At 45.7% G+C, this 13,384-nt stretch overlaps 2 protein-coding genes across 4 annotated transcripts in view; both read right to left on the minus strand.

The window, feature by feature from the left end:
- LOC121362680 (sodium- and chloride-dependent betaine transporter-like) overlaps positions 1–8,257 on the minus strand; it is an 83,778-nt gene extending 75,521 nt beyond the window's left edge. Inside the window, 2 exon segments of the mRNA XM_041484368.1 lie at positions 6,534–6,730; positions 8,147–8,257. The gene's annotated coding sequence lies outside the window, so the exon portion shown is untranslated.
- Positions 8,258–9,564: 1,307 nt separating this feature from the next.
- Positions 9,565–13,384, minus strand: part of KDM5A (lysine demethylase 5A) — a 50,406-nt gene continuing 46,586 nt past the window's right edge. For all 3 annotated transcript variants that reach the window (XM_041484351.1, XM_041484349.1, XM_041484352.1), the window contains one exon: positions 9,565–12,616. In XM_041484351.1, the coding sequence (XP_041340285.1) occupies positions 12,404–12,616 (213 nt within the window). In that variant the 3' untranslated portion in view covers positions 9,565–12,403. The remainder of the gene's footprint in view (positions 12,617–13,384) is intronic.

The following is a 13,384-nucleotide window of genomic DNA, read 5'->3' on the forward strand; positions in this document are numbered from 1 at the left end:
CAGCATACAGATAGCAATAATCCTATCAACAAGACAACAAGTTAATTGGCAGGAGCTAATAGACTATGATAGGAAAATGTGCAATCATTTACAGACTATTTGGCTTGCACCCCATGTGATAAGACTGCGCTGAACACAACAATAACCCGAAAATGAAAACAAATGTTCAGTGTAAACATAAGCAGCGAGGGGGGATATTAAATCTACAAGTGCAAAAGCAAGCTGGAAAATCCTGAGCAGAGCATGTTTAAAGGAAAGCATCACTTTACACATATTCTGGAGTGAACTAAGAAAAAATTCATATGGCTCTGGAAGATGTTATTTGAAATATTGGGGGTTTTAATTTTTTTTTTTTTTTACAGAAAATAGAGAAAAAAACCCCAAAAAACAACAATGCCACAAAGGAACAGTTAAGACTACAGAAAATAAAATATATTTTCAATATATATTTTTGAAATGGTAGAAGGCAAAGAAATTGAGAGGGACTTTAATCGACCCATTAAAGACAATGAAAAAATTAAAGGGAAAAGTGCTAAGGATGAAATCTCAATGTCTAAGATTTTGAGTGTAATTGTGTCTAAGGAAAGGGGAAGAACAGGGACAGTCAGAAACAAAGCTTTACCAAGCAGGTTTGCAAGAAACAAATAAGAGAAATGGGAAAATGTGGATCTTTAAAAAAAAAATATTAAAAAGGAACAAACCTAGGTAATATGCATGCTGTAGTAACGGCAAAACAACTTCATCCAGAGATCTACCAAGACAACACCATTTAAAATTATTTGGATAGAGACACACACATAGATGAATAAGGAGAAGACCAGGTAAGAGCTTTTGAAGTAGTGTGTGCCACCTGGAGTGACGCAAGCTGCACCTCCCAGTGCCACAAGTGCTGGCACTTGGCAGCTCTGATGCTGGCACCTGTCCCACAAGCATCGCTCTCCTGCCAACCCCCAGGATGGCACAAGGTGGTACTTTCAGTGGCATCCCCTGAAAAGGGTGTGAAATGAGAGGCTGCCTAGTCAGGAACCTCCTCTGAGCACAGGGCTGGAGATGGCAGCAGCCAGAGCAGCCACACTGCTCCCAGCCTCATCCCGGCCAGCCTGGCTGTCACACTGCTCCCAGCCTCATCCCGGCCAGCCTGGCTGTCACTGCTCCCAGCCCCATCCCGGCCAGCCTGGCTGTCACACTGCTCCCAGCCCCATCCCGGCCAGCCTGGCTGTCACACTGCTCCCAGCCCCATCCCGGCCAGCCTGGCTGTCCCCCAGCGTTTATTGGGACAGTCCCTGCTGGAGCAAAGCCTCCAGAGCAGTCTGCAGCAGCCTCCAGATCCAGGCAGGCTGCCAAGCACAGAGCAGCTGTACCAGCTGGGGCACAGCTGGCTTAGACACTTCTCCCAAACACCCATTTTGGAGAAGAGCAAGAGCTCTGGACCAGGGGGGTCACTGTCAGTGCTGGAAAATCCTAAAGGCTATTGATTCATGCTGCGTTTTGCTTCTATCTTTCTCTTTACCTTAGGACATTTGCCAAGATTTCTGCCTTCGGCTTGATCCCAGTTTTCCACCGGCAGCTGTGGCTGTGCTAGCAGGGAAGATCTTACAGCCCAAAGAAAGCAAATGTGGAACAAAAGCCTCTAGAGATAATATGGTCCTTTGACTTTTCCTGGGACAGATGTGCATAAGAACTGGCCCCAGCCCACCCCTCACTGCTGATACTTCATTCTCTGGTAACAACTACAGAACCTACTCCCAGGTCTGGTCTTGCTTCACATTAATGTCCAGCTGAGCAGGGAGTAAATGTTGGATTTCTCTCCTCCAAAGCACCAAGCCACCTTCAGCCACCTGGGAAGGTAGTTCAAACCTAAAAAAAAGGAGGGATTCAAAAGGCACCTACTTAGAGGAATGAGGAGGAGAAAAGAGGAGAGGGAAATGTTTACAGGGAGACAAGCACAACCTCTTGTGTTGTATCTCCTTTAAACCTACTTTAAAATGAATTCTGGCCCAAACCACCAAAGTCTTTTCAGGAGAGTGGCCTGGACACAACTGCTGCTGCTGCTTCACGTTCCCAACACGAAAAACCATCAGCCACATCTGGCCTTTGCTGAGCACTGAGAGCAACTGTGCCCTCCTCTGCTCCTCTGTCACTCAGGACAAACTGCCTCCACGTGTGTTGAGGCAATGCAATCTTGTGAGCTACCTCCCAGCTTCCAGGAGCACAATTTCCCATTTTGTCATCTGGGAACCAAAGGCCAGAGCAAATACGATGCATTTCCTCCATCTGACAACCACCCTGCTACTGGCCTGAAAATGTTGTTTAGCTTAAAGCAACCAAGGCTGCAGTGAGCAAAATTGTCACAAATATGCACAGAAAGGGGATAAATAGAGGCTGACACTGGCTGGCACCTTACAGGAACCTGGAGACTGCTCAGCAGAGAAAGAAGCCAAGGTGAGCACAAAGGATTGACTCCTGCTTGAGCCACTAAACTCCATCCCAGAAAGGCAACACATTTTGAAACTACAGTAGCAGAAGCAAAAATCCAGAACCTGCAGTTCCTGCATGACAGAAGGTCCTGCAGCAAGCTTTCAAACAACCTCCTTCAGAGACAGCCTCCCTAGTGAATAACTGCTTCCAAATAATGGCTTGAAGAACCAGAATCCTGAGGCTGGAAGAACCTGGTCCTTGCTGGATAGCTGCAGAGCAGGAGAGGCCTCACTTCTGTGCAAGATCCTCGGTGTGGACACTGTGCTCTGCACACAGGAGATAAACAGGGGACATTTCTGCATGAGCCAGAGCTCAGGGACCGCTTAGAGTGTGGGCTGGCCTGCTCAGAGTGCTGGAAAACCTTCTCCTGAGGATATCACTGCCACACCCCCTGCTCCTCTACAGCAGGAGCTGGGGCTGTGCTCACACAGCGCTTGGTGTGCGGGTGACAGTGTGCTGGCTTGTTCTCTCTATGACCAGGGCAGAGCAGAGGAGGATATCAGCTGACACCAAGAGAAGAGTGCTCCTAGACCTGCTTTGGCGGCTACAGGAATTCCCAGCAGCAGTGGAGCTGCAGATTCCTGTCACCGCTCCCTTGGCTATGCCCAGTGCCAGCAGTTTCCCCCCAGAGCAGGATGAAAGCAGCAGGTGCTCCTTGGGTGGGCACTTGGCTCTCAGGAGCACCAAACCCAAGACAAAAGCAGGAACACGCAGTACTGCATGCACAGGTGCAGCAGGAGTGCAGCAGGCAGATCTGCATCTTACCTCTGCTTTGACTTCTTAGTACTCTGTCCCCATTAAACACTGGCCTTTTGCACACATGAGCAAGGAAAAGGGGCTTTTCTGCTCAGAATTAAAAATATCCTAATTTCTTTACAGGCAAAATGAAAGCACTGCAAGGTTATGCCCTTATAAGCACATAAGCATAGATATCTATATATATATATAATTATAAAATAATAAAACACCATGTTATATAAGCAGGAGCTGAGTAGTAAGCAAAGACTCCTGAGCCTGAAGACTTCAATTTTTTTTTAAGCATCTCCTTCTACTTTCCCTTCAACTCCATCACTTCTCAGGTCTTTTTTCTATTCCCACTTCACCAGCAACCTGAACAAACCCTTACAGAGTAACTGTGGGAATAGAGCCTGAACACATTTTAGGCAGAGGGCAGAAGATGCTACTCTTCCAAAATCTAGTCATGGGCCTCCTGATGTGAAAGTTGATAGTTGGATCAAGAAATTAAAACTCATCAGTTTGAAGCTGCAGCCAAGAAAACAAGTGGAGGACATTTTCATATCAAGAACCATTTACCAAAGGAAATCATAATTCCAGCAGTGGTGTGAGAGGCATAGGATGAGCAGATTGATTAGGTACAGGGTAAACTGAGGGACGGAAAGAGAGCTGTATATTGGGACCACTTATGGTCTTTCCTTATGCTCTGCACATCCTACTCCTTTGAGGGAAGTCTGAAAGCACCTGCCTGCAGGAAGGATGGCATCAAAGCCATTGACAGGGCAGGGATTTGCATGCCCCTGCATCCTTTCTGTCTGCAAGGGAGATGTTCTGGCAGGAAAAAGGGAAAACTTTTCTCAGGGGTTAGACAGGGCTGTACTTAACTGATTCCTGAGAGAAAGCCTATAATCTGCTTTTAAAGAAGCAAGATTTGGGCAGTGATGTCAGAGCATCTGTTCATACTTGAACACTCTAAAAAGTAAAGAAAAAAAAAAAGAAGATACTTCGTAATTCATGACTACTGGGCTGGTAACAACTCAGAACACAAAGTTTCCATTCAGGGAGCAATCCAATACTCATTGGTTGACAGAGTGAGAAGTCTTCAGAAATTTCTCAAGAAACAGGTTTTCTGTGCAAAAGTTGACAAAGTGAAAACTTGGGCATTCAAAGAAGAAATAAAATTCAAGTTCAGTTTTTCCAGCTTCCAAAAATCAGAATTTCGTCAGATTTTTAGAAAATCCTTGCACTGCCAGATGTTCTCTCTAAAAACATCACAGGCAGCCCCTATCTGAGCACAAGGAGTGAGTGAGAGCCACCAGCCCCTGGCCACTGTTCAGCAGCAGCAGTTTCTCTCTTGTTTAGCTCCTCTGGTCACCAGCAGCCCAAGGCAGTGGAGGAGGAAGCAGAGGGACCTGTGCTGCCAGCCTTCTTCTCTAAGCTGCCCTGCTGAGGTGGTCCCTGCAGGCAGAGAAAAGGGGCTGCACTCCCAGCACTCATCACTGGCTCTGTGCCTGGTGGGGCTCTGAGACATAACCTGAGCAAGACCTGGAGCCTTCACTCAGCTTCCCAGGTGGAGGGAATTCTGCCTGAAGCAGGAATCACAAGCCTTCACACCACGGCTGAGCCCCTATCTACAAATCATTCCTGTTCTGGTAGTCAGTTGCAACATATGGCACCAAGGCTCTTTCAGGCTTATTCATTTTCCCTCAAAGAAACAAAATAAAAAATAAAAAAGTAATCTGTCAGTATTGATAGCTTAAGGCAATCTTATTTTTCTATTGATGAGTGCCAGAGATGAAAAAGTTCAGCTTCAAAGCAGATGCAGAAAGCTGACCCTTCCAGCCAAGAGGAGGAGTGGCAGGGAAGCAGGGAATGGGAGCCCAGGCACAGAGGGTTTAGCAGAGGCACAAGGATTTGGTCTGGTTGGGCTGGCTCACTACACCCACACTAAAAGAGAAGGTGGCTTGAGAGCCCTTTTGAGGGAACAAAAGGGCAGCTGCTGCTGCTCAGGAGCTTCACTCTGCCGTTTTTGACTATCAAATTCCAAGCCACGTCACCCTTTTGCCACCACGAATTCAAACAGTGATGCTTAGGGGGCTGACCAGATCCAGAGGTCACATGGAGAAATACACCCAAACACAAGTATTTCCACCATGAACATTAATTACTTCCCTTCAGCCAGAGAGGCTCACAGCATCACAGCTCTTTGTGACAGGGACACTTCATTCCTGATCCCTGCAAGCTAACACAGAGGGTAAGGCCTGCTTGCCAATCACCTGACAAGTGCTGAGAATGTGGTTTCAGATAGAAAGCTTTCATGGTGATCAGGGAAGGAAATAGATTTAAAAAAAAAAAAAAAAAAAAAAAAAAAAAAAAAAAAAGACATGGTGGTGTGTTCAAATGGGAGAATTAATTGAGAACATGTGGAGCCAGTGTAACTTTTAGTTTTGGTGTTCACCATAACTGGGATCTAGAGGAAAAAGGAGATTGGTCTTTGATATTCTGATTCACCTTGAGGTTCCTACTACAAGGTTTGAACTGCATACCCCCTAGGGCTGGAACAGAACCTGTGCATTCACACAAGCAAACCAGGAATCAGCAGCTTTATTGCTGCCCAAATCTGGTCCTGGTGATGCCAGTGGACAGTCTGCAGTCAAACAGCTCCTGTGGAGGGAGCCAGGCAGCCCTAAGAGGGTGGGAGGTGAGACCTCTCCTGCTGCAAAGGAAAAAACGTTTGGGAGGAGCAAAACAGAAGTCTGTGAAGGGAGTTTGTGCTGATTTCTTTTGGCCTCACTTCCCTGAGAACAGGCACTGCCCAAGGTGTAATGGAAAGGCCCTGGGGGATGGAAGCAAAAAGCACAAGAAACAATCATTTTCCTGTGAGATCACCAGAGCTGAGAAACAGGGACATGGAACAGCTGCTGCTTAGGGCAAAGTGAGCTCCTTTTTTCAGAAATCTCAGGTGTTGTTTGTCCAGCAGCACTCTCTGCACACTCTGTAAACAGGAGTTACACAAAGGTCATGCCCACTTTCTGCTCCAAACAGAAATGGGAATCTGACCCATTATCTTCCTAGAATCACTAATCAGCAAGAAAAAAAAATCCTCTAAGTTATAAACACTTTTCCTGTGGCTGTGCACTCTTCCATCATTTATTTGTTCAGCTCTCTAACTGTGCTCTCTAACTGCCCTAAATCCCAGAGTCTGACCATTCCAACACTATTTGCAGCAGAAGCCAGAGGAAACCAGTGCCAGGGTAGGTGGTAAGGCCCAGAAAGTGAGGAAGTGGGCTGTGCTCAAACCTCACCAGTGAGATACAAACCTGGAAATGGGAAACACCTGTGGAGCTCCCCTTCTGGCAGCAGGTGAGAGCAGCAGCAGCATCACACTCATGTGGGGCTGGTCCTTCAGCATCAGGCAGGGTGCTGCCAGTGATTCCACCTCTCCACCAGGCGTTCTCAGCAGCCATTGTTTACCCCAGGAATGTTTCTAGGCAAAGCTAAAGCATCTACCTCCTGCCTAAGAGAATACGAGGAAAGGAAATCATGGGATGTACCACTACCAATACACTGACAATGTCCAGATTGACTGCATTTCCAGCTGTATGAAGTGAAAAGTTAAACCATTAGCTGACAGAAGTAAACAATGTGGTACTTGTTCCACATGCCACTAAAGCCTGAGCTGTTTCTCAAATTCATAGCATGGACTTGGGTGGCTGCACTGCTCCTGTCACAGCACAGCAGCACCAAGCACCTCCTTTCCCTGGGGAGTGACAGCCTCGCCCATTGCTGGGGGCTGAGCCAAAGGATGCAGCCCTTCCGTCTGCTGGCCTAGCACCCACCCATGAAAAGCAGGTGCCAGGCTGGCCAGAGACACCAACCATCATCCCAGCACTTGTGTGCACAGGTGGCTGCTCTCCTGGGACATAAACACCCACAGCAGCTCCCTCTGGCACTTGGCTTTAAATGCCTTTTTGGGGGGAGTGTGGAGGTGATACACAGACTCCAAAAAGTGACCTCTGAAAAGCCACCAAATAAGACACAACACCCCACCTCAGATTAGAACTACTGACTGCAGCAGAGGTTTTGTTTCAAAGCCATTCAGAGCACAGCTCCTTACAAATAGTTTTCAATAAATCCTTGCTACTTTCATTTTCTTGACCTACAACTTAACATTCACTTGTGCCAAGCCACCCCATTACCCAAAGCTCAGTGTCCTGCTGTGCAGTTTCCAGCTGCCCCCCACATTTTTCACCCTCCCAAAGCCAGCATAGCTGCAATGATGATAAGGGCTGGACTTGTGGCACCCCCCCCACTGCCTTGGTGCTCCAAGCAGAGTTCCTGTTTGGTTCAGGCAGGCTGACCAAACACAGTGACCACAGCTGGAGAGGATGTGAAGGAGTTCCCTGCTTTTCCTTTGCATCTAACTGGAGTAAGCTTCAAATGTTGCTTCTAGCAGACCACAGCACTCAACTTCTTACAGCAATTTTAACAGTCATTTCAGGAGTGATATTAAGAAACTTTTTCCACCCTTAGAAAAACATCTGAACCCCAGGAAAAACAGGAAGATCACTTTCTTGATAGACTGTCATGAACCCTCTGTGCATGATGCCCATTCAATGAAGAGAAGAAAGGTGATGGAACCAATCCTCCTCAAACCAACATCCACACCCATGAGGGATAACGTGACTGGTAAGTCACCACTACAACCTCAGCCCAATCTGGCTGCCTTCTGTGATGAACTCCATGGACAAGGGGAGAGCAGTGGGTGTTCACCCTGACTTACAGCAAAAACACACTTAGGGGGAGTGGATGGACAACCTACAATGGCAGTGAAAAATGGGGTGGACAGCAATACTCAGGCTTCAGCAGTCACCAATTTGAAATCTTGGAGACAGCTGCAAGTGCAGTACCTCAGGTGTTTTTTCTTACCCACCTGGGTAGTGGTACAGAGCACACTCAGATGACATCAAACAATGCTGGCAGAGGACTGGAGCAGCAAAGCCCAAAACACAGGAGGAGGGAACTCCCATTCACTTGGATCTTTCCTGGCTGAAGTGATGTGCTGATGGAAAGTTCAACTCCTGTATCTGAGAAATTATAAACCAGAAGACCTGGGGCTAACAGCAGCCAGAATGAAAAGGAGTCAGCAGTACCTGCAGTTATACAGGCCAGCCCTGTAGGAGGCTGCACAGCAAAAGTGCGAGCAGCAGCTTGAAGGAAGTAATTTCCATCCTGTATTCAACACTTTTAAGCTGTACCTAGAGTAACACGTCCAGTTTTGGGCTCCTCAGTACATGGAGCAACCTGCAACAAGGACCACCAAGACTGTCAGAAGGCTGCAGCTCATGCCATGGCTCAAGGGAGGCTGAGCTGGATTTGTTCAGCTTGGAAACCAAGGCTGCAGGACCTGCAGTCTCCAACTACCTAATCAGAGAAAATACAGAGCCAGACTGTGGCAAAGGCACATTACAGCAAGTGAATTCTGCACTACAGATGCTACAGAACCAAATGGGAAACCAGAGAAGTCGTTGAATGCTCATCCCTGGAAAAACTCAAAATTTTATTGGACACAACCCTGAAAAATTTCGCCTACTTTTAAAGTTGCCACTGCTCTGGTCAGGAGATTGACCCAGATGACCTCCAGAAATACCCTCCAACCTAAATTGCTCTATGATTCTAAAAACTGAAAAGATCAATGCAAGTTTCACTGTGTGGCTGATATAACAGACTGTTACCTTATGCCGTGTGACTGTGTTCCAATCCCTTCAGATAATTCCCATAATATCAACAATATGAAGTTGCTGAAGACTCTTAAGTCTTCATTACCAGTGGTCCAGGCTGCACCAGCATTCAGCTACAGATCTGTCAAAAGCATTAATCCTAAAGACAATGGTACTGAAGGTCAGCAGTGACATTTATCTCTCTGCAAGCAAAGCTGCCAAATCCCAGGCCCTGTTTTTTACAAGAAAAACCTGAAAACACATAGTTTGTACAAGCTATACAACTCAAGCCCTTGCCATTTTCAGCTCCTCACAACAGCTCAGGTAATTTCTTTGACCTTTTGCGTCAGACACATGAAAATAAATTACAGCAGCAGTGGCAAGTAGCCTTTGTAGACTACAGCATTAAGACATGCACCTTTCTAGATACACAAGCTAATATTTTTTGTGTACTGAGATTTTGTCCCCAAAGCATGAGAGTTTTCCCACAGCTGTAGCAGACCTGTAAGAACATTTTTGTCTTGGCTTTGGCTGGCTTCTCTGCATATGCTTTTATAAGAATTCAAACCCCTAGGATCTGGAGACAACACCACAGCTGTAGCTTCGGGTTTTTCAACCACTAAACTGCAGGTTTTTCCAAAAGTTAACATTTATTCATAAGTTCATACTATCAGCAATCCTTTGATAGGAATTACGCTCTTAAAAAACAAGCTTAAAACAATAAGATGTAAAGCTAATAATGGTCTTCAGTTTATGAACACCTTATCCAAAAGCAGACGAGACATCTGTGACCAGAAAAAAGTGTGGCAACCTCCTTCCAAGAGTGGAACAGAGGCTCTCCACGTGGCTACATGAAAAACAGCTACTAAAAATGTGACTTTTGCATATGATTTGCACATTTCTTTCTGTTGTTTGCTCTTTCCTGTGCTCGTTACAAGCAGAATGACCACAGTTGCATTGTAGAGCTGTTTGTTTCCATCTTGCTGTAACTAGTGCTTCCGTCAACACTCTCCACCACACCTTCTACACAGAGAAACAGGAACATGCAATGCAGGTTTACTCAAAGATCTCTTTTCCAGTTGATGGTAATTACATACAACGACTTCATCGCAACAGAGAATGCAGGAATGGTCACGAGGATATGCTCAGGAGATGCTAACCATATTTCCCCTGTTGTGTCACAAATTCTAGGAGTCAGGAAAGAATACAGAACACTGGGATTCTTTAAGAAATCTTGTACTAGTCTACTTCTGGAACGATTAAACATCTGTGACAGATAGTTTATCCACTCCATATGGGGAAACATTTATGTAGTACCGTCAGTTAAAGCTTGAAGGAAAAGTAACAACTGTTTAAATCAGTTTACCAAAACTAAGTGTACATTGAGAAGAAAGAAAAAAAAAAAGTAACTGGAAGCAAAAAGAGGGTATGTCTACCTAAAGCATAGACTCCTTCATAAATAAGTAAACAAATAATACTCTTAAATTTGCTAGGGTGCCCGTTCAGCCACATGCTTAACCACAGCTTGCTTTTGACATCACAGTAAGTCTTTAAGGAGCAGGAATTAGAAGTCTGTGTCCCATTTGCACTCAAAGCTCCCAAGACTCTGGATCTTCTGTGCTCCATCTTATTTCTTTTCCTTTTGCACACTTCCTCTTCCCAGGTAGCAGGCACACATAGAAGAAAACAAAGAAGTTCCGTCTACCTGAGCTGAGCTGGTTTTTTTTTTTTTTGGATGGATAATTCTGCCAAATAAATAAACTTCCAAATATCAGAGAACAAGAGAAGGGACACAGAACAGTCAAGACAGCACACCTTTGTTTTTGTCAATATTTCTTTAAATCCCAATCCAGCTCCTAGTAAGACTGGACACTACTTACAACACTCCTAGAACTGCAGAAGAATGGAAACAATAGGGAGCGAGTGGAGAGGGGGACAAGACAGCCCAGGGGCTGACTTCAGACATTCACATACACAAGGCCAGCATCCACTGGAGTCGTTAAGGCCCAGATGCCCCACTAATAGGAACAAACCCAAATACAAAGGTAGCACATGAAATGTATTTACCTATTTAAACACAGGCAGCTGGTCAAGCTAGAATGGGGAAGGTAACTGCTAATTCCTTGTACTACAAGGAAGGAATGGAGTAAAAAAACCCAAGCCCACGGGCAGGTTTTTGCTTTGTGAACCTCTGTCTGTGCTGCTGGTTAACAGTGGTAAGTATAAAAAAATCAAAGAAAAATAATCTATTTATAGAACAAGTCAGTAGTCTGAGACATTTAGAAAAAAGTAAAAACAAGTCCTTCTTTAAAAATGGATTTACTAAAACAACTGTCACCCAGGATGACCCCAAGCCCTCTGGTCCTCCGGCAAAGCCAGGGGCAACTTCAAACAAGAACTGTTGCTGATTGTACACTGGTACACACCCAGCAAAGCCAGCAGGGAGGGGTTTGCACTGTGAACAGTATCTGCAGACTGCTTGCTGGTATCACAGGAGGCCATGCCTGTAGCCTGGTGATACTGGAAAGTTGTGAGTGAAACTTTTCACAGAAGCACGTGTCAGTGTAACCTCTGAGGTAAGTGGGCTGTCTTCTTTCCTTCCCATCCCTGGTACAGATCTCAGAAGCTGTGCCCCGGGTGCTGTACCTCCTTGCCAGCTCCATCCTGCGCCACACAACTTTAACGTGCAGGAGTGCAGAACTCTAAGCAAAGCCTAGAACAGGAGAGAGCATCCCTGTGGAAAGGGAAGCACTCTGCTCTTCCCACGTTCTGGTCTAGCTAGACATTATCAATGATTTCTGGCCCTCCTCAGGACAGGAAGATCCGTTGTTTCCCACTGAGGAAAAGAATCTGCCTAGTGGAGTAGAGTTGGGTTTCTTTTTTGGTAAACAGAACTTTTGCTGATTTTTGCCATTACGAGCTCCTCTGCCCTTTAGCTACAAAAGAGAAATTAAAAGAAATTCATCCACTTGCTCCCACCCTTATAGTGTAGTGTTAGCTGCCTGGATATGGAGGCAATTTCATTCTCCCAAGACATTGCTCTACACACTGGGTTGGCATGGAGAGGCAAAAGACTTCCAAAGTCACCTCCTCAGGATAACCAGGTAGGTGTAAGAGCTCCAGCCTATGCCCACCAGCTCCAGGCCAGCCCCACTACCAACATGTACTTCTGACACCCTGAAGTGTCTGACAGCCTCGAGTTTGCTCAGTCCTTGAGAGCAACAGGCACACTCAGAGATGGAAACACTCAAGTCAGAAAGCACAGGCTGGAGCCCCTCATCAGGCAGTGTCTGCACAGCCCAGTCGGTGCCTCTGTGCCTGACATTCCTGCTGCAGGAAGGGACCAGCTCTGCTGCACATCTGTACATCCTTGGAAGGGAAGCTCAGGAGCTACATCAGCCTCAAACCCCTCTCGTTCCGAAGGGTTCCAGTGGTCCATTTCCCAACAAGTTCTGGGCATGGAGCAGTTGCTAACTCGTCTCCTTGAGATCTTCCATTGGTAGTTTGTAGCTCAGCAAGAAGGGAGGAGGTGAGGCGTGGGCAGGGCTGCTGGGGCCCTGCAGGGGTTTCTTTGCACAGTTTATACAGATGTAATCCTCATTCTCAGCCATCTCTGGGGAGACCCCAACACACACCTGATGGAACCACTCATCGCAGCCCCCGTCACACTGCACCCAGTCCACCTGCAAGAGAGCACATCAGCAACACACAGCCTGTTACAAGCAAGGACACACAGGCACAGTTTCTATGAAGAAAATACCTTCTGTTAAACCTACCAAGAATATAAAAGCTCTGGGGCAAAAATTAACACCCCTATAGAGCTTGTTTAACAAGCTACTTCAGTTTAATGGAAACTAACTCTTCCAACAAACCTTGCCCCTCTTGCATCCTTACACTGCAACAACACAAGAACACTCTACTACTCCTGAGGAAGATGACTCAGCTCTCCTCAGATGAAAGGTGTGCTAAAACACATTTAAAATGCTCAGGGGTGGTTACTTCAGCACAGGTGAGAGTCTCCATAAACATCCTCCTAGACTGCATTATCAAACACCAGCTTTTGTAAATATAAGTCCTAAGTGTCAGAACATTGAAGCTACAATACAAACTTTGAGCTGAACTTGCTGTAGAACAATATGGAAAAGACAAAAAATGAGTTAGAATGTAGGAAGGAAAAGGGATTACTGATTTGATTTCTGTAATTCTTTGAATAGAAGTACATGTTAACTGGAGTCAGTGGTCAGAAACTACAATTTGCAGGGTAAGAATCAGAGATTCTCCATTTTAATGGCATCCACTGGTACAGCTATAAAAATTGTTACTGCTGTAGTTCTGCTTTCTACTTACAGAGGAAAGTAAAACTGTATCAGAAAAACAACAGTAGCGGCAACCTATTTAAAATGAAGAAACATTATCATCATACAGATGTTACTTTAGTTTGTAGCCAACTA

The sequence above is a fragment of the Pyrgilauda ruficollis genome, unplaced genomic scaffold (assembly GCF_017590135.1).
Source record: "Pyrgilauda ruficollis isolate IOZ18807 unplaced genomic scaffold, ASM1759013v1 scaffold66, whole genome shotgun sequence".
Classification (NCBI taxonomy): domain Eukaryota; kingdom Metazoa; phylum Chordata; class Aves; order Passeriformes; family Passeridae; genus Pyrgilauda; species Pyrgilauda ruficollis.